Consider the following 17,784-nt stretch of genomic DNA (forward strand, 5'->3'; position numbering starts at 1 on the left):
CTTTCTTTTCCTCTTTTCTTTCTTTTCCTCTTTTCTTTCTTTTCCTCGAAGAAGAGGGGGAGCACATGCCACTCTCTGCCTTGTGACAAGTTGCTTTTTCAAGTGGCTGGGATTCAGCATGTCCAGCACATCCCTCTCAAAGCTTCCTGTCAGCACTATCAGTTCCCATCCTTCCTGCCTTTGTTGGCTCCTGGTGGAAGCACTTCTACCTTTCTAATCTGAGGACCCTCTGTTGCTGCTCGCCAAGCCTTGGGAGTTAATAATTACAAAGACTAATCACTTCTGGTGCTGCCTTGCAGAGCTGAAGATCTTTCCCCTCCTCCCAAAAGTTCCCTGAAGATAGCAAAGGTTGCAGCCAGTGACACAAACATCCCAGACACTCCGTTCCCAGACTTCAGAGCATGGGCTTGGCCCATGCTGTCCCCGTGCATCCCGGCCATGAGGCAGGGCAGGGCTGGAGGTGACACGGACACCTAGGAGATGCTGGGACAGAGAATTGCTCCCTGTGTGATATCCAAAGCAAAATCCTGCACTGGACACAAGGATCGCCATGTCTGATTCTCCCGCCTCTGGCGTTGGGTCTGTCCCCGAGGCAGAGGATGGACAAGCTGAGAGCAAGGCAGGAGCTGCCCCTGTGTGCAAAGGCTCCAAGGGGATACAGCCGCCTGGAGGAGAGCCCAGGGCAATGGCAAGGTAGGATGTGATGGGAAATGTCCTCTGAGGGCAGGAGCAGTTTTCGGTTCAAAATTCCAGTGTTGTCAATCCAGAGGTGGCAATAGGATCTGCTGTGGGACAGGGGAAACAGCAGGAGTGGTTTGCCTGTTGGGTTCCTAGCCCAGTGCTCCCCTTGAAGTTTAAAAACGCTGGAGAGCCAGCAGCCTTTTTCCCCCCAGCCAGATTTCCCCCATCCTTCCACCTTCCTGCATATTATCCCTTCTTTACATCCCCAGTTTCCCCTCTGTATTGGCTTTGTGTGGCACGGTTTTGGTGGCGGGGGTACAGGCAAGCAGAGATCCTCCTGCAGCCCATGGAGGACCCCACGCTGGAGCAGGGGGGTGCCCGAAGGAGGCTGTGACCCCACAGGGAGCCTGTGCTGGAGCAGGGTCCTGGCTGGACCTGTGGAGAGAGGAGCCCACGCTGGAGCTGCCTGTTCCTGAAGGACTGACCCTGAGAAAGGGACCAGCGCTGGGGCAGTGCATGAAGAACCCGATAGAGAAGTTCCTGGAGGGCTTCTCCCGTGGGAGGAACCCCCCGCTGGAGCAGGGGCGGAGTGTGAGGCATCCTCCTCTGGAGGAAGAAGGAGCAGCAGAGCCAGCAGCCCCCATTCCCTATCCCGCTGTCAGGAAGGAGGCGGAGGAAGCCAGGAGCGATTCCGAGCCGCGGACGAAGAGCGGAGCGGAGGGACGGTTGTTGGACATTTCCTTTGAACTCCTCATTGTCCCGCGGTGAGTCGATGGGTGACAAAGCACGCTAATTCCCGGCTGCTCCAGCCTGTAGTGCCCGTGCCGGGGTGTGCAGAGTGACCCCTCCGGGCCCCCGGCGGCGCTCAGGGCGCAGCCGCGCCGGCATCACGTGGGCGGCGGGGCCGGGGCTGCTCGGGATCGGCTCCAGATCCTCCGGGAACGGATCCGGTTCTGGCTCCTCCGGGCACGGCTTCTGCTGCGGCTCCGCTTCTGGGTCCCCCGGGCACGGCGCCGACGGCGGCTCCGGTTCTGATCCCTCCGGCCACCGCTCCTGCTCCGGCTTCTCCGGGCGCGTCTCTGCTTCTCGCTCCGGCTTCTCCCCCGGGCACAGCTCCCGCTCCCGGTGCGGCTGCCCCGGGCATGGGGGCGGCGGCGGGCGCGCCTCCGCCGTGAGCAGCATCAGCAGCAGCGGGACCCAGCGATGTTGCGGGGGTAGGTGCGGGTCTGGACGGGGAAGGAGTGGCGTCCGTGTGTCGGGGCTCTGGGAATCCACAGAATCCTGGAATGGTTTGAGTTGGAAGGGGTCTTGAAGTTCATCTTGTCCTGCCAAGGGCAGGGACACCTTCCACTAGACCGAGTTGCTCCAAGTCCCGTCCAACTTGGCGTGGACACTTCCAGAGATGGGGCAGCCCCAGCTTCTCTGGGAAATCCATTCCATCAGCCTCACAGGGAAGAAGCCACATGGAAGCCAAGTAAGGAGATGGAATAAGGAGGCAGCAGCATCCCCAGACACAGGACTTGGCGTTTCACTGCTGAGACAAACATAAGAAACACCAGTGTGTGTTCTGCTATAATATAATAACATAAAAATATAATAAACTACTGCCAGATGCTTTGCCAAACATTTGAGGGATGATGCTGAGCACCCATGGGAGGATGAGCCGCTCTGGACGGATGCTGGTCCGTGGTGGTGCAGGTCAGGGGTCCGTCCCGGTGGGGATGGAAAAGTCCGGCCCTGCTCCCAAACCTGCGGGTAAGAGTTTAACCTGGAGAGAGCCAGAGGCTGCTTGCACGGGAAACAACCCCGTCGGATCAGTGCTGCAGGAAACATGTGGGGCCCGCTGGAAAATGTGCAGATCCTGCACATTTTTTTGCTTTTTCTACAGAAAACCAACTTTAGAAGGTTGTGGGGTGTTGGGGATTTTTTTTTTTTTTGCGTGTGGGTTTGCGTTTCTTGTGTCAGCACGTGACTCTTAGGGATATGATCCACTTTTCCTGGAAAGACAGCTACCAGTCAGCAAGAGAGAGGGAGTGTTTGTGGTGGTCCTTTGGTCTCTGGGGTTGGATTTCAGAGCCCCACCTGGACGCTGAGAAGAATCCAGCACAGCCAAGGCTTCCATAGGGATTCTGTTTGCGTGGCGTGGAGAAAGAGTGAGCTATTCCATCATAGATGATTTTCCAGGATATGTTTTTGGCATTACAGAATGTGGGTGGGACTGTTTAATTCCTTCATATCCTCCAGTTTTCTTCTGTAATGTGTGGAAATACACTGAAATATGTCTCCTGAGGCAACTTTCAGCTGAGAATTAGAGAGTCATAAAGAAACAACATCATTTTTTCTTCCTGTGTGTTAGATTAAGTGTATTTGTATCAGTAGATTGCTGAAATGTCCCTTTTCCTCGCTGCTGCTTTTATTTATTATTTTTATCCTCTGTGCTCTGGTTTCCCTGCTCCTTTCTGGTGTGATTTCTTCCGAGGGTTCAGAGAGTTCTCCATGTGTGCTTTTCCATGTGTTTTCCTGTGGTACCTGAGCTGATTTAGTTGGGAGCTGCTGCTTCCTTCCCCCTGTGGAAGGTGGCTGTGGACAGATGTTGGTCTTGGACAGCTCAGGGGGCACAGAGGAGGGGGAAATTAGAATGGAAAAGGTGATAGGACACTCTGGGACTGAGGGGATAAGCCCAGCCTGTGTGGAGTCAGAGCAAGGGGGAAGAGTGTGGCCTGGCTGGAATGCAGGGGAGGAAAACACAGAGATGGGGCAAAAGGAAGAGGAAAAAACAAACCTGAGAAAAAAGAGGTGATGGCTGCTCTGCAGGAGGAGGTGGTGGGCAAGGAGCAGTGTCCAGGAGTGTGGGAGGAGGTGCACGAAGAGAAGGGCACCAGAGCTCAGCCAGGGCTCATGAGCCAGAGATAAGCAGCAGCAGGTTAATCTGCAGGGCACTGCCTGTGTCTGGGCAGGATAGAAAACTTCCACGTGGGGAAGGCTTGGACATGCTCGCCCTGTCTTCAGATGGAGAGAGATTTCGTGGAGAGAGTTCAGTGAGGAAGAGGAGAAATGCAAACACCACGGTGACAGCACTCAAATGATGTTTTCCTCCCCTAAAGCCTCTCCAGCGTTAATTTGGGAGTTGGCAGAGCCCTACTCAGCACTGGGGTGCAGTGTCCTGGGTGACTCTTGTGGTTTCTTCTTTCTAGGATATCTCTGCTTGCTGAAATTAAAAAATAGGGCTTCCACCCAGCTTGGGGAAAATACACTGGCTTAGACAGCTCTGTGGAGGATTTCAGTGGGAAATAGGTGGGAAAGTAGGTTAAAAATAGATCGTTTCCCTCTGAAGCAGGTGCAGGGGGTAGAGAAAGGCTGGGTTGGCAGCAGAGGGGATTGGGGTCTGTATATTAGGAATGGGAAAGCTGTATTCCTTCTTTTTGCTGCTTCAGTAGAGAAGTCTGACCTTAGGTCTGCTGGGTGTGTCCTGGAATCCTAAAAAGCCATCTGCAGGATGTTTCTCTTGGAGAGCAGGTGATCCCTGGAGTAGCTGTCTTTAGTTCTCCTGCCTTATCCTGAGTTACTAAGGACACCATGCCAAAAGGGTGAAGCACTTCCATAAGGGTGCAGGGCAGAGGAGCTGGTGCAGCTGATGCTGCCCAAATTCTTCCCCATCACCCTTCCTGCCCCATTCCCAGTGCCTGTGCCTGGGGTTGGATGTGTTGTGAGTGTTGGAGGAAGGCTCTGGATCACCCCCACGCTCATTTTCCCTGTGCTGCTACCCCCAGCCAGGTCAGTTTTGAGGAAGAGAGCCAGAATCCACCCGCTGTGGGACACTGGAAGCCCCTGATGCCATCCAAAGGTGACAAGGAGGAGCCAGAGGGTGGATGCCAGGATGCTGGAGGTGTGGATGAGCCCCAGTCCACAGAGCAGCTCAATGTGTCCCGGCTGCGCAGCTCCTCGGTGGAGATCCGGGAGAAGGGCTCTGAGTTCCTGAGAGATGAGCTGCACAAAGCACAGAAGGTAAGGCCCAGGGTTTGTGGGAACTCCTGGGGATGGCAGCATGGGTTAGAGCAGGGGGGGCTTTCCTAGAGGTGGTGACAGGAATCTCGGGTCAGGGATCATCAGGTGCCATGGTGGGGAGGAAGGGCCGTGCTTGACAGGCTGGGGCAGGGCATCAGCACTCCTATCCCTCTCCATTTCCTCGACAGGAGCTGAAGCTCAAGGACAAAGAATGTGAGAGATTGTCAAAAGTCAGGGAACAACTGGAGCAGGAACTGGAGGAGTTAACAGCCAGCCTGTTTGAGGTACCACCTTCTTCCTTTTCCCATCATTTCTTAAGCTCCTTTAAGACAGGCTTTCCCTGGACTTCCAGCTATCTCCTCCCACAATTTCCTCCTCTCCCCTGTTGTGCTTTCCCACTTGGAGAAGCAGAGCTGGCCAGTGCTGCAGGTGGAGCCTTTACCTGGATTTCTTTCCCATTCTAGCAGCTGTGGTGTGGCATAAAGAGCACAGTAATGGTTGCAAAATGTGGGAATGCCTGGAGCTGGAGCCAAGCACAGATCCCTGTTCCTCTCCATGCCTGCTCTGTAGTCTGGGCAGCTGCTGTGTAATAGAGATGATTCCCTGGCTTATCCCAACCCTTGCTGGGAGTGGGAACATGCTGGATGTCCTCATCCACTCTGCTCCAATGAGTGTCCTGTTGGTTCTTGGCTTTGTTTTGGTTTGGTGGTTTGTTTTTTTTTTTTTTTGTAATGTGATTCTTGCCAAGCTGTATCCTGGCAAGATCCCATTCACCAGCAGCTCTAATGTCTGGATCTCTCTGGGTAGTGAGGAAAGCCAGAGCCCATCTGTGCCTTTGAAATACAGGGCTGTGAGAGCCAGGGGAGCACCCCTCTCCTGAAATTTTGGCTGCCTGAGCCCAGGCTGACCTTGGAAATGATGTAGCCAAGGGCTGTCCCCTGCCTTTGGTGCCCTTGGGCAGACGCTGCTTCCAGACTGCAGGGAGGCCCCAGCTGGGATTCATCCCGCTGCCCTCTTCCTGTGGGAGAAGCTTTTAAGCCAGTTTCCACCATTTGGCCCCCACCTGAGCTCCAGCTCCTGCTCTGTCACAGCTGTGCCTGGGGCAGTGGGGACCAGCTGCTCTGAAGGGGAAGAGGGAGCAAAGTGCAATAACAAGACAGGCAGGAGCAGTGCCCTCAGCAAGACATGGGGCAGTGAGTCTGGATCAGGATCAGAGCCACAGGCAGTAGTCAGGGTCAGGAATCAGTGCAGGGATCCCCCAGCAAGGCTGCAGTGACTGCAGGAAGCCAGGCTGAGGTGAGGCTGGAGTTGCAGAGGTGTTGGAATAGGGACAGGCACAGCTGTGGGTGGCACGGGTGGGTTCTAATGTTAAAGCAATTCCCAAGGGCAAGGAAGGGCAGGTCCTTGCTTCTGGCATTCTTCTCAGCAGCCCCTATCAGTGAGAGATGACCTTGGCCAGCTAAACTTAACTTAGGCAGCTACACTCCAGGAAATTCTGAGGGAAGGCTCTGCACAGCTGGCAGAGCAAAAACCCCTCGGATGTGGCAGGGATGTCTGTCCCCTTGGCTGGAGCACGTGATGTGGCAGATCTGTGACCTGCCTTATTGGCTGTGTGAGCTGGGGTGCAGCAGGTGAACTAAAACTCTCTCTGGTGCAGGAAGCCCACAAGATGGTGAGAGAAGCCAACACCAAACAGGCTGCAGCAGAGAAACAGCTCAGGGAGGCCCGGGGCAAGGTGAGTGACTCTCTGTGACTTCATTTTTGGGGGTGGTGTGGTGGCCTCCCTGCCCAGCCTGGCCAGAGGGCTGCTTGTTGGCTGAGGAGAGGGAAGTGCAGCTTGATCTCTCCGAGGTGCTGTGGTCCTTTTCCAGCAGACACTTGAGTGAGGGGGAAAAGGCCTTGCAGACATCCTTGCAATCTCCTGCTGATCCAGCTCCCGTTTGGGAAATGGATCCACAGAGAAATAATGAGTTGTTTAATTGTCACAGTTCTGGGATGGATGGATGGATGGATGGATAGAGCAGGGACCCGGGGAGTTGCAATTTCCTGACACGGCTGCACCACAAGGCTGCTCAAATGGCTCCATCTTGAGGAGAGAGAAATTCCTTTGGAGTTACTGGTTCTGAAAAGAGCCTGGGATAAAGTGTGCTGATTGAAGGGGTAGATTCCAAAACAGCTGGTGTTTAAAATTCTGGATGGTGGTGGCACTGGGAGGATGGGGAGAGGCTTTGTGGCTGGGCTTGTAGCTGATTCCCTGTGGCTTCAGTGTTTGTTGGAGTGCAGCAAACTGGAGCCCGGCAGGTGCTGAGGGTGCCTCTTGCTTGTGTCCCCAGATTGACATGCTGCAGGCAGAGGTGACGGCCCTGAAGACACTGGTGATCACATCCACGCCGTCCTCCCCGAACAGGGAGCTGCATCCTCAGCTGCAGAGCCCTTCCAAAGCTGGCTTCAGGAAGGGCCACGGGCGCAACAAAAGCACCAGCAGTGCCATGGTGTCAGCTGCCAGCCAGAACGTGGCTCCAGAGCCCGTCAGCCGGGAATGCAAAGAGGTGGGTGAGGGACATCTCTGCATCCGGGAGCTCCGGGCTTGGGCTTCCCACAGAGCTCTGTGGTCTCACTGAGCAGCTGTTTGTGCCTTGTTCCCTAAATTTGTGCTGAGGCAGGCGCTGGAGGGTTTCCTTTTGTGGGGATTTCCTCTTTGTTGGGACAGGAAGCAGCTGAGGGATCACTGAGGGGCAGATCCAGGGGGTGCTAGTGCTGTGAGCGGATATCAAGAGGTGCTGAGCAGAAGCCAGTTCCACTAGCCAGATGTGGACACAGCTGTCCTGGGAAGCAAGTAGGAGGCACTTGGTCAGGAAAAATGAAAATGAAGAAGAATGTGGTGGGGGAATATGTCTCACTAATGATTTTTTTGGGAGCTGCGGCCTATGCCATGGAGAATTGTTGAGGGAACACAAAGGCTTGTTAAAGATTTGGATCTGTCATTTCTTCATGGAGGCAACTTCCATGGGGTGCAGATCTCCTGGGATTTCAAATCTCAGCTTCCAGAGTGCCCAATAATGTTATGTACCAAGGATGGGATGGCTTTTTGTCCCTCAGAATCCTTACTGGCCGGTGTGAGAGGTGATAAAAGTGAACCTGGCATTTGGAGAGCTGGTGCTGTATGGGAAAGATCTTAAATTGAGCCTAAAAATGGTAATTTTTGTTCCCTTTTTGCACCTCAAGCTGAAGTCTAAAGAAGTGGCTTGTGGCCCTGTGGTGCCTTGAGGACCATGCTCAGTTCCTGGAGGGGAGGACCTGAGCCTTTCTCTGTATCTCATGTTTTTTACCTCCCTCCTTGCCTGTCTCTCTAAACCTCTTCCTTCACTGTCTGTCTCTCCCTCTGCCCTCCAAGTCTGGTTTCCCTGCTCTCCTCTCCCTGCTCCTTTGCATCCTCCCTGGGAAGGCTATCCGCATCACCTATGAGCCAGGCTGGCAGGCCTTGGGAGCAGATGCTTCCTCCTCTTCCTCCTCCTCACGGCAGGTAACCAACCTCTGGGAATGGGTGGGGACCCACCTGCCTCTCACGCTTGCAGCCTTTCAGTTCCAGCTTCCTTTTATGCTAATCTCCATTTTTTTTTTTCCTTTCATTTTGTTTTTCTCCATTTGTTTTTCCATCTTGTGGCTCTGAAGCTGTTGCTGGTCCCAGGTGAGCAGTCTCCATGGCACAGAGGGGGTGTGCTGGAATCCAGACTTTGCCAGCTGTTTTCACTCATGTTCTTTGTGTTGCTCAGCTTAGTTTTATTTTTTCCTTTCAGCAGCTTTTGTTGGGCTTGTAGGAGCTGTCCTGTCAGTCAGGTTGGTGCTTTGCACAATGATCCATCTGGGATTTAAATGCCAGGTTCCAGAGAGTCTCCTATTGCCCCTCAGCTGCTCCCATCATTCCTGCCACGGGCTGAGCGGTGTGTTCAGCAGTTCTGTGGTGGCTTTCCTGCAGCCACAGGAGGGAGGAAAAGCCACCTGGAGGAATATGGGATAGAGAGGTGCCTGCAGGCCTCTGGCAGATGCAGCCCAGGGTGGCTGTGTCACTCTGGCACGGAACTGCTGCTGGGTGGGAAACGAGAGATCCTTGGAGCCAGGCAGCTTCCCTCAGACACTTCCTGACATCTGAGCCTTTCCAGATGCCAGAGCAGATGTTTCAAAGGTTTCCTGCATAGTAACAGGTACCTTCTGACACGATATCCCTCCCTCTTCCCTCTCCTCTTGGACACTCGCTGCAGGTCGACTCCATTTTATTTGCCGAGTTCCAGACCTGGAAGGAATCTCCAACTTTGGACAAATCCTGCTCCTTCCTGGACAGAATTTACCGAGAAGATGTAGGACCTTGTCTGGACTTCACCAAGCAGGAGGTGAGGGCTGGAGAAGCAGGAGCAGCTGGCAGCTCCGGGGCGTCACTTTTCCTGGAATTCATCCCTGTTTTCCCTTCTCTTGCTGCAGCTGTCGGAGCTGGTGCGAGTGGCTGTGGAGCAGAACACCCTCACCATCGAGCCAGTGGCTTCCCAGACTGTCCCCATGGGGAAGGTGGCAGCAGAAGAGTGTGGTGGCCCCAAGTAAGGACCATGTCTCCTCGCCTTGTCCCCTCCTTGCTGCTGGCTTGTCCCCTCTCGTGGAGTGCTGTGACAGCTTGGGGCCACCTCAGGGTCACCTCACACTAGCAGGAGTGATGTGATATTCCAAATGGAGAGGAGGGATTTAATTCAGATATTAAGTTTAAGTCCTTTCTTACCTTCCAAGGTGACAGCCAGGGACGTGCAGGTTTCCTCCCACTCTCCTGCAAATTATTCCCCAAATGACTCATCCTGTGTTTATCCTTTCTGGTTTCCTTTTGATTTTTTTAAATTTTATTTTTGTCTTTGCAGTGGCTTCCGGTCACAAATCGTAATGTAAGTGAGATATTTATTGTTCAGCCAGTGATCAAAGATCTCTGGAGCATTAACAAGTCACTAACTCAGCCCCATGTGGCAGCTTGGAGGCTTTTGCTGAGCTGACCTAACTCTTTAACCCTGTTTAAATTCCACCCAGGCAGGATGGGAAGGAACCCATTGGCAATAAAAGACTCCAAAGGAATTTGTTCCCCTTTTTCCCAGGTGCAAAACACTGATTTTTATGGCAGTTTTGGTTAGTTTGGTTGATAGCTGTGGTTTTACACCAGGTGGTACCAATCGAGCAAGAGTCACTCTTTTCCAGGATGTTGCAATGCTCAAATACGTGGCTCCTTACAGGTATCTTGTTTACAAAGGTTTTGGTCATCCTGCACCTCCTGGGAATTTAATCTCCTTAAGTTGTGTTAATATTTGGTCAATGATTACTTCTCCTTGCAACTGGACGCTTGGAACCCGTGCTTCCACTCTTGGCTAATGTTTGCCTCGAGAGCAGTGGAAAACAAGCCCAGGGACAAGCTCGGGAGCTCTCTGAAACAGCAGCTCCCCTCTGCTGTCACCTCCTGTGGCTCCCCAGAGGAGATTTGTTTTGCAGTTTGGGAGTGATGTTCCTCTTCCCACTGAGTCCCTGTGGAACGTGGTGATAACTGTTGCAGTAGAAAATCCTGCTTTGTTGCTCAAAGTGGTGATGGGAATCATCTGCCTTGCAAATAGCAGGAGAAAATGGAAGAAAATAAAGGAATGCTTCGCCCCTTGCTTCTGATTGTTTGGACCCTCTGAAATCTCAAAATGGGGAAGCCAAGCTCCTTCCCTGTGTGCCCAAGGAAGGGTTGGCCTGTTTTGAGTTTGTGGTATGTGCCAATCCTGCTCAAATGCTGGATTTACCTGTTTTGAGGCCAGGTTTGGTGCCCAGCCAGCATGTTTGCATCCCACCAGGAATGCTGACACACCTGAGCCTGCCCTGGAATGTGGGGGACATGTACAGAGACCAGGGGACACTGGCTGTGCTCTGCTCCAGCCTCACCTCTTTAATATTTCCTGGGGTTTCCTCAGGGGCTGTGTGCCAGGGGGAAAAAAAAGGTGCTTTCACCTAAAGTCTCCTAAACTTGCCATTTATGGAATATTTCCAGGAGCAAAAGAATATCAGCCAAGGGTTTATTTGGTTTTTTTTCCTTCTTCATGCTGCCTGACCCAGGGGTGGCTTCTGAGCCATCACTTCCATCTCTCCAGGTGGCTGAGTTGCTGGATCTGTGCTGTGCCACTGGATTGCTGAAGTGCTTTTCCCCTTTCCTGCAGGAAGTGTGCTCTGAGCGGCCTCCCCAGGACCTGCAAGCACCGGATCATGCTGGGGGATTCTGGGAATTACTACTACATTTCCCCTTCCTGCAGGGCCAGGGTGAGTCCTTCACCTCCCCAGGGTGCCTTGACCCTCCAGAATTATTCCAGGCCCTGCAGTAGACAAGCTCCTGATGGTCAGCCCTGGGATTGAGGAAAAGCTGTGGGATTTAAGGTCGTTCCTGAGGTCGAGGTGGCTCTTGGTTGATGATTTGGGGGCGGATCCAGCTCTTCCTTCTGCTTTCAGATAACCTTCAGTGCGTTCACTTGCCACGATTTCATTCAGTACAGGGCTTTGATTGTTTGGCTTTATTGCTGTGATTTAATTCCCCTTTGTAAAACACAGTAATTTTCTGCTCTTTAGAGGCTGTTGCTGTTCCAGTCAGATCCATGCCTGGCTGTGGGAACAAACTGTTCCTTCTGTGGAGGGGAGGGAGAAGGTGGATCATTTGTTAATGTTGCTGTTGGGGCTCTTGTTCAGTGGAGGATTTTAGAAGTTAATTCTTTCCTGAGCTGCATTTTAGAAGAGCTGATCCCACAAAAAGTTGGTTTTTTGTGGACAGATTTGACTCATTTTTGTCACTTGCACCAAAGGAATGTCTCAAATCTTTGTTCCTCTTTCCCCCCCCCCCCCCTCTTTCCCTCTGTCTCTCAGATCACAGCAGTGTGCAACTTCTTCACCTACATCCGCTATATCCAGCAAGGCCTGGTGAGGCAGGATGGTAAGAGCTGGGTCCACTGGGATGCTTTCTGTGGGAGCAACTGGGAGGAGTTGGGAGGAGCTGGTTGGAGTGACAGGAGTGGGGCCAGCTGGGGCTGTCTTGGAGAAGCAGATAAATGACAAAAGAAAGGCACGAGGGGAGGAGTGGAGCATCTCTTCCTTGCTCATCCCCTTCCTGGGAGCTTTGCCCTGGGGTGGAGCTGGTAAGGGTAGACCTGACAGGCCTATCCTGCTTCCCTTCCTGTGGGAATGCTGGCAGCACAGCAGAGCAGGAGCTGGTGGCCAGCTGTGCCCTCCTTACTGATTTTTTGGGTGCTTTTTTTCCCCCCTTCTCTCTCCCCCCGTTGTGCTTTGCAGTGGAGCTGATGTACTGGGAGGTCATGCGGCTCCGGAGGGAGATGTCTCTGGCCAAACTTGGATTTTATCCCAGCGAGATGTAAGCAGAGCCCTGAGCGTGCAAGGAAACTGCTCCTGGAGGGAGGGAGGGCTTGGAGTGCAGTGCCTGTCCTGCTCCCTCCCACCTTCCCTCTGCCTGGAGCAAGGAGCAAGAGGCACAAGTTCCACCTTCAGCTGTCCCACTCCTCCAAGTGTGACTGGAATGCAGCTGCCCCGCTGCCCCTGGAGCTGGGCTGGCCCTGGCTGCTCTGGGATGGCCATCCATGGACTCTGGAGTCTCCTATATGCAGTGTATATATCCATTCTTTTTTAAACCTTTTGTTTTTATACGCAGCCTGCTTCGGCATAACCCGAGGCCAGGCCTGTGCAGGGTGGGAATTCTGGACCTTCCTTGTGAGCCAGTCTGTCAGGACAGATGCTGGCTGTCTGTTCCACTCATTTTTTTGGGATGGAGGGTGCTGTCCCCGAGGTCCTGCTGACCACAGCAGCCCTGAAAATGCCAGCAGAGCACAATAATCTTGAACAGTTTGTTTCCAAGTACTTCCTTGTTCTTTTTAAAGGAGTCTGCGAGAGAAGCTTCTTGCCAGCGGAGTCACAAAGAGGGATTTGTTCCTGTTTTTAGCTGGATGTTTGGCACTGTGTCATGCAGGCTGGGGAATGGCTGGAGCTGTGCACCTGGGGCCTCCAGCAGAAGAAGGGAGCAGGGAAATTCCATAACTCCCAGCTGGCTGCAGGATGTTTCCCCCTGGACTAGGGAATGTGCCGCAGTTGCCAGAAGCAGATGCGGGACCAGTGACAGTCCCTGGTGGAAAGTTCCCCCGTGATGCTCCTAAACACAAACCTCACCTACAGACATCCCTGGAGCTGTTCCTGCCCTGGGGGAGCTTTCCCACCCTTCAGGCAGAATCCGTGTTCCCAGGTCGGGTTCTTTGTATCTCCAGAAGGAGCATGCCCAGGCTGGGCAGTCCCAAAGCCCAGAGATTCCTTCCCAGTGTTAATCAGACCTGGAGATGCCTGTCCACTAGGAATCCCAGCTTTTCCTGGACTGCCGTTCCCTGGTGAGGGGATCTGAGACCTCTTTGTGTGCACATGAGGGATGTGGCTGAGGTTCCTGCATGCCCCAAAATGTGCTGGTAGGGAGGGGTGTCACTGGAGCTGTGGGAATGTACAGGCCCGACACATCCTGAACTCAGGCCCAGCTTTGTTAAAGCCATGACAGTATTTTGTAGCCAATTTAGCCTTTTTTCAGTGACTCTGGAGTCAGCTCAGCCGTCACCCACTCTGGGCTTTTCACTTCTGACTGGGTTGTCACCCTGTCCCTCTGCCACCCTCAGCAAGCTGGTGCCCATCTTCAGCTCTGGAATTCCATCCTCTCCTGAAGGATGTTACAGGAGGAACTCTATTTTCTTCCAGTGAGCTGCCTTGGTTTTGTCTAAGGGAGAGAGAAATAACACAGGGAAAGTAAAACCTTTGGTTTCCCCAGCTGCGGATTTCAGCTCAGGTGAATTCCACCCCTGGAATTTCTCCCTGCATTCCCTTCATCTCTTCCCCCTGTCCTTTCAATCTCTCCATGTCTTCCTGTGCCGTGAGCTGCTACACTGCACAAACACTGCAGCACTGGGAATGAGATGATCTCTCTGGGCAGGAGATGTTTTGGTTTGTGGGATGTTTTTTCCCCCCTTGGTGTTACATTGAAAAGCACTTTGAGATGGAAGGAACTGGAGCAATGCCTTGTCTGAGGTTGTCTTGCATTTCAAACGAAGCAGAGAGAACAATTTGTGAAGGAAAATGAAGTCACTCTGTTACTGGCGGGATGGTTGCACCCTGCTCTTTCATAAAGGAAAATAAACGTTTGCTGTTAACCTCTACAAGCCTGGTTGGAGTTGGAGGGTTGGGGTTCAAGAGAAAATCTTGCAGGGTGGAGTTTGGGATGCTTTTATTCATCAGAGCAGGTACCTGTTCTTCCTGAGGGAAGCTGAGGCTTCTCCCGTTGTGTCTCCTTTGATTTGCTGGCTGGAAGCACTGCTCGAGTGCTGGGTAATTCAAGGATCTTCCTTCCTCTTTCCTGAGCAGTCTCCCCCTTCTCCTCTCAGCAGGCAGAGGTTTTGGGTCGCTTGGTTTCACTAAAACCACTTGTTCTTCCTGCTCAGCTCTGGATATTAACATGGAAGATCTCCTCCTCCTGTCTTGGAGATGGCAGTGGGCAGAGCTGTCTCCAGAAAGGGATTTAATTTCACTTTCAATTAAAAAGCCACACAAGAATCTGGTTGTGCAGCACTGTCAGGCAGCCACGAGAGGGCACAGGCAGCCCAGGCAGGGACTGTCCTCCCTCCCTGCCTTCCCTCCCTGCTTCCCTGGGAGAATGGAGCATCTCCAGGTCCCACCTGCTCCTGACCCTCTCCTGCAGCCTCTTGCCAGGGCAACATTCCTGCAGCTTCCCCGCGCTGCTGGCAGTGGGAATTGGGCATCTGGAGAGTGGAAAGGAAAGGGAGGATTTGGATTTCTGTAAGGGATGGTTGGGTGAGAGACTGTTTTGCTGTGTCTGGGTCTGCTGGTGTATAATGGCAGCAGGGATTGCTGCCAGAAACTTCCCTGTGACACTGGCTCCCTAAACTTCTAAGGTGTGAGAAGACATCATGTCCCCTATTCCCAGCCTTTTCCACCAGAGCTTTCCTGCTGTTTTTCCCCTCAGAAATAAACCAGAGTTTGAGCAGAGTCTCTGGGTCCTCTTGTACCTCCTACAATCTTCCTCGCACCTATTTGCCCCCACCAAGGGCCTGCCAACCTGTCCTGGGCTAAAATCAAGAGCTTCAAAGGGATAGGAGTTCAAAAATCTGCTTTTGTAGATGTGTTTGACTTGCTTGATTTTGTTTTCAGCCCTCTAAGTCCTTTTCCCCTGCTGTGAAGTGTGAGTCTGGGAGAGGAAGGGGATATTTGGATGATGGTGGAGGTTAGTGTTGTGCACAACAAGGTGCTTTTAAGCATTTGGATATTAATATTTGAGAAACTGGGATTTAGACCAGAGAGATTTGGTTGCTCCTGGAAGTTCCCTGTGTCTGCTGGCCGTGTCCTTTCCCTGCCTGTGGAATTAGTCCAAGTTTGGGCTAATTCAGGGCTGTAAATCAGGCTGTCTTTGCACCGCCGGTCAGGCTGTCCCCACATGCCCACAGAGATGGATGGTTCCTGTTTCCAGGAACCAACAAATGAAAGATTTTATTTTTTTTTATTGTATTATTTACTCCAGGTGCAGTGAAGGAAAAGAGAGAAGAGAAGCAGCTGGCCTCGGAAAAGTCAGGAGTTTCCAAGCTTTCCCAACCTTTCCGTAGGATGAATCCATCCAAAGCAGTGGAGGAGCAGTGCAGAACAGGGAGCACTGGGTCAGCCATGGGGAAATTCCAGTCATTTCGGACACTGAGGGAAGCGTGGCCGTGCCAGGAAAAAGTCAGATGTCCTGGCACCGCTCTCAGTGTGCACATGGCACCCAGGGCTGGGGCTGGCCAGCTCTGCCAAGGCAACACGTTCCTGATAGGAGCAAATCCCTGTGGTGCCACCGGTGCTGGGAGCCAAGAGGTCGGATTTGCTGTTTATCATGTCAATATTCCCATGTTTGTGTGAGGCTCACTGGGCTGAGCTGGAAGGTTGACTTTAGCCAGGCTGAGAAGGCAGCTGGACTTTGTGCTGGTGTAACTTCCAGAGAATGTTTCACCTCCTTCGGGGGTGGATTAGGAGGGATAGGGAAGATAGAGAAAGTGAGACTCGGCCAAGCTGTGGGCTGGATGTGAGGGGAAGGTGGGAAAATGGCTTTGGAATGGCCTTAAGATGAAGGGAGGTAGATTTGGATGAGATACTGGGAAGAAATCCTTCCCTGTGGGGGCGGTGAGGCACTGGCACAGGGTGCCCAGAGAAGCTGTGGATCCCTGGAAGTGTCCAAGGCCAGGCTGGATGGGGCTTGGAGCAACCTGGGACAGTGGAAGGTGTCCCTGCCCATGGCAGGGGGTGGAATGGGATGAGCTTTAAGGTCCCTTCCAACCCAAACCATTGTGGGATTCTGTGACAAATCTGAGCTTCCAGTGGTGTTCTGGCTCAGGAGAGGAGATAGGACTGGCTGGAATGATGGAGCAGAGGGACAGCAGGGAAAGTTTGGGAAGGAAAAGGTACTCTTTAGCTTTTGTTTGGCTTAGTCTTGAAATGATTCCCCTGGTAGGAGAAGAAGACATCAGCTGCACGGGAAAAGCTGAGTCACTGGTACAGATCTGGTTACTTACAAGTGACTCCAGTGAAGCAAAAGCCATTTGGTGCAGGAGTAGAAGTCCCAAAACAGCTCCCCATGGGACAGTCCCAGAGAGGGGAGCTGGGAGAAGGAAGCTGAAGCTGGAGGTGTTCCCCAGGCAGCTTTGCAGTGCAAACCCCAGCAGTCAGTCCTGTGCTGCTCACAGAGCTTCCAGGGCCATCCGTGCGGGCACACAAAACATCCTGAGCTTTTAACTCTGCTGATGCTTCCAGTTTCTGCTCCCTCTTTGGTTCTGGGGCTGCAGGCTTCCCTCTGGCAGATGGGATTGGCTCAAGGACAGCTCCCTGCCCTTAATTCCCCTGGCTCACTGTGCTAATTCTGCTCTGTTAATCACCTTAGAGTCAAGTTAAGGTGCTTCACACCAATGGACACACACATGTGAGTCACAGCTCAGTGACACCTTTGCTCTTTCTGCATCAGGACCTGGACAGAGGCGACTCGTCCCTTGCCGTTGGTGACCTTTCCCTTTGTCAGGCCACCAGTGCCAGCTGGCAAAACCAGGAGGAAGGAGGGAAGCGCTAATCCAACTTTCCATCAAACTGAAGGCAGTGATAAATAATGTCTTGATGTCTCAGAGGAGCTGGAGCAGTCCCTGATGGTCCCAAGGTGCTTTTGGGTAAGGGAAGTTTTGCAACCACCCCAAAATCTTGACAGCTCTGGCAGACATTAGTCCTTAACAGGATAGGGAACCTGGGTTCCAAATCTTACTCATTTCACACTGGAATTATGTGTGTGTGGAGAAGCCCTTATGGGCTGTGTTTGAGTGGTGCCTGATCCATCTGGGTTTGGAAAACCCAAAAAACCCACTTTGCTGTTGTCAGCAAGGGTGTCACTACTTTTTCTTCTTGGTGCTGTTTTTAAAAGTCTGGCTTTACACATTCAAGATACACAAATGACTTAAACCCTCTCTCCTACTGCAGCACATGGCACTCATCCCTGTCCCAGCACCACCACACCCAGGAGAGTCTCTTTACTAAGTATCTCAGTAGAGACTTTAAGAACTGTCCCTCTCTGTTTAAAGGAGGTTACCAAGACACTGAAGAAAGGAAATGGCTTTTTAATCTCTGTCCTCTGTTTTGTGTGTGATTCTTTTGTGCATCAAGGGGCAGAGCAGGCTCGAGATCTCTTTGCTTTTCGTTCTTTATTTTATTTTATGCAGACAGAAATGTTCCCAGGGAATGGTTTGGGTTGGAAGGGATCTCTAAAGATCATCCTGACTTGCCCAGGAGCTCCTCCTGTACCATTCAAGCCCAGACATTCTGTTACTGTGGAGCTGTTGATTTTCTGCAGGGACATGGAAGGAGTCATGGTGCTGGAATGCTGCAGCTTCACCATTCCTTGCCCTTTAGTGCTGTTGGATTCCATTTCACTCGCATACCTTCACCAAATCAGGTGTTTAATTTGAGCACTTGGTGAGCTCCAGCACGATGGGGAGA

General features: G+C 52.5%; 1 protein-coding gene across 5 annotated transcripts in view; it reads left to right on the plus strand.

Annotated features, from left to right (window-relative positions):
* The window catches only part of RAB3IL1 (RAB3A interacting protein like 1), a 22,574-nt gene extending 5,035 nt beyond the window's left edge, over nt 1-17,539 (plus strand). The window contains exons 1-13 of one of the 5 annotated variants that reach the window (XM_042022360.1): nt 1,521-1,895; nt 4,452-4,686; nt 4,875-4,970; nt 6,344-6,421; nt 7,020-7,235; nt 8,081-8,209; nt 8,946-9,074; nt 9,163-9,275; nt 9,585-9,608; nt 10,902-11,001; nt 11,596-11,662; nt 12,019-12,097; nt 16,769-17,539. In XM_042022360.1, coding sequence (XP_041878294.1) covers nt 1,885-1,895; nt 4,452-4,686; nt 4,875-4,970; nt 6,344-6,421; nt 7,020-7,235; nt 8,081-8,209; nt 8,946-9,074; nt 9,163-9,275; nt 9,585-9,608; nt 10,902-11,001; nt 11,596-11,662; nt 12,019-12,097; nt 16,769-16,907 — 1,416 coding nt within the window. In that variant the 5' untranslated portion in view covers nt 1,521-1,884 and the 3' untranslated portion in view covers nt 16,908-17,539. Of the gene's footprint in view, nt 1-1,088; nt 1,446-1,520; nt 1,896-2,469; nt 2,835-4,451; nt 4,687-4,874; nt 4,971-6,343; nt 6,422-7,019; nt 7,236-8,080; nt 8,210-8,945; nt 9,075-9,162; nt 9,276-9,584; nt 9,609-10,901; nt 11,002-11,595; nt 11,663-12,018; nt 13,926-16,768 lie in introns of those variants that run through there. The other 4 variants (XM_042022363.1, XM_042022362.1, XM_042022359.1 and 1 more) reach the window with 4 other exon arrangements.
* The last annotated feature ends 245 nt before the right edge of the window (nt 17,540-17,784 follow it).

The sequence above is a fragment of the Corvus kubaryi genome, unplaced genomic scaffold, assembly GCF_017639235.1.
Source record: "Corvus kubaryi isolate FWS band 111438036 unplaced genomic scaffold, C.kubaryi_AGA036_p1.0 37201, whole genome shotgun sequence".
NCBI lineage: Eukaryota > Metazoa > Chordata > Aves > Passeriformes > Corvidae > Corvus > Corvus kubaryi.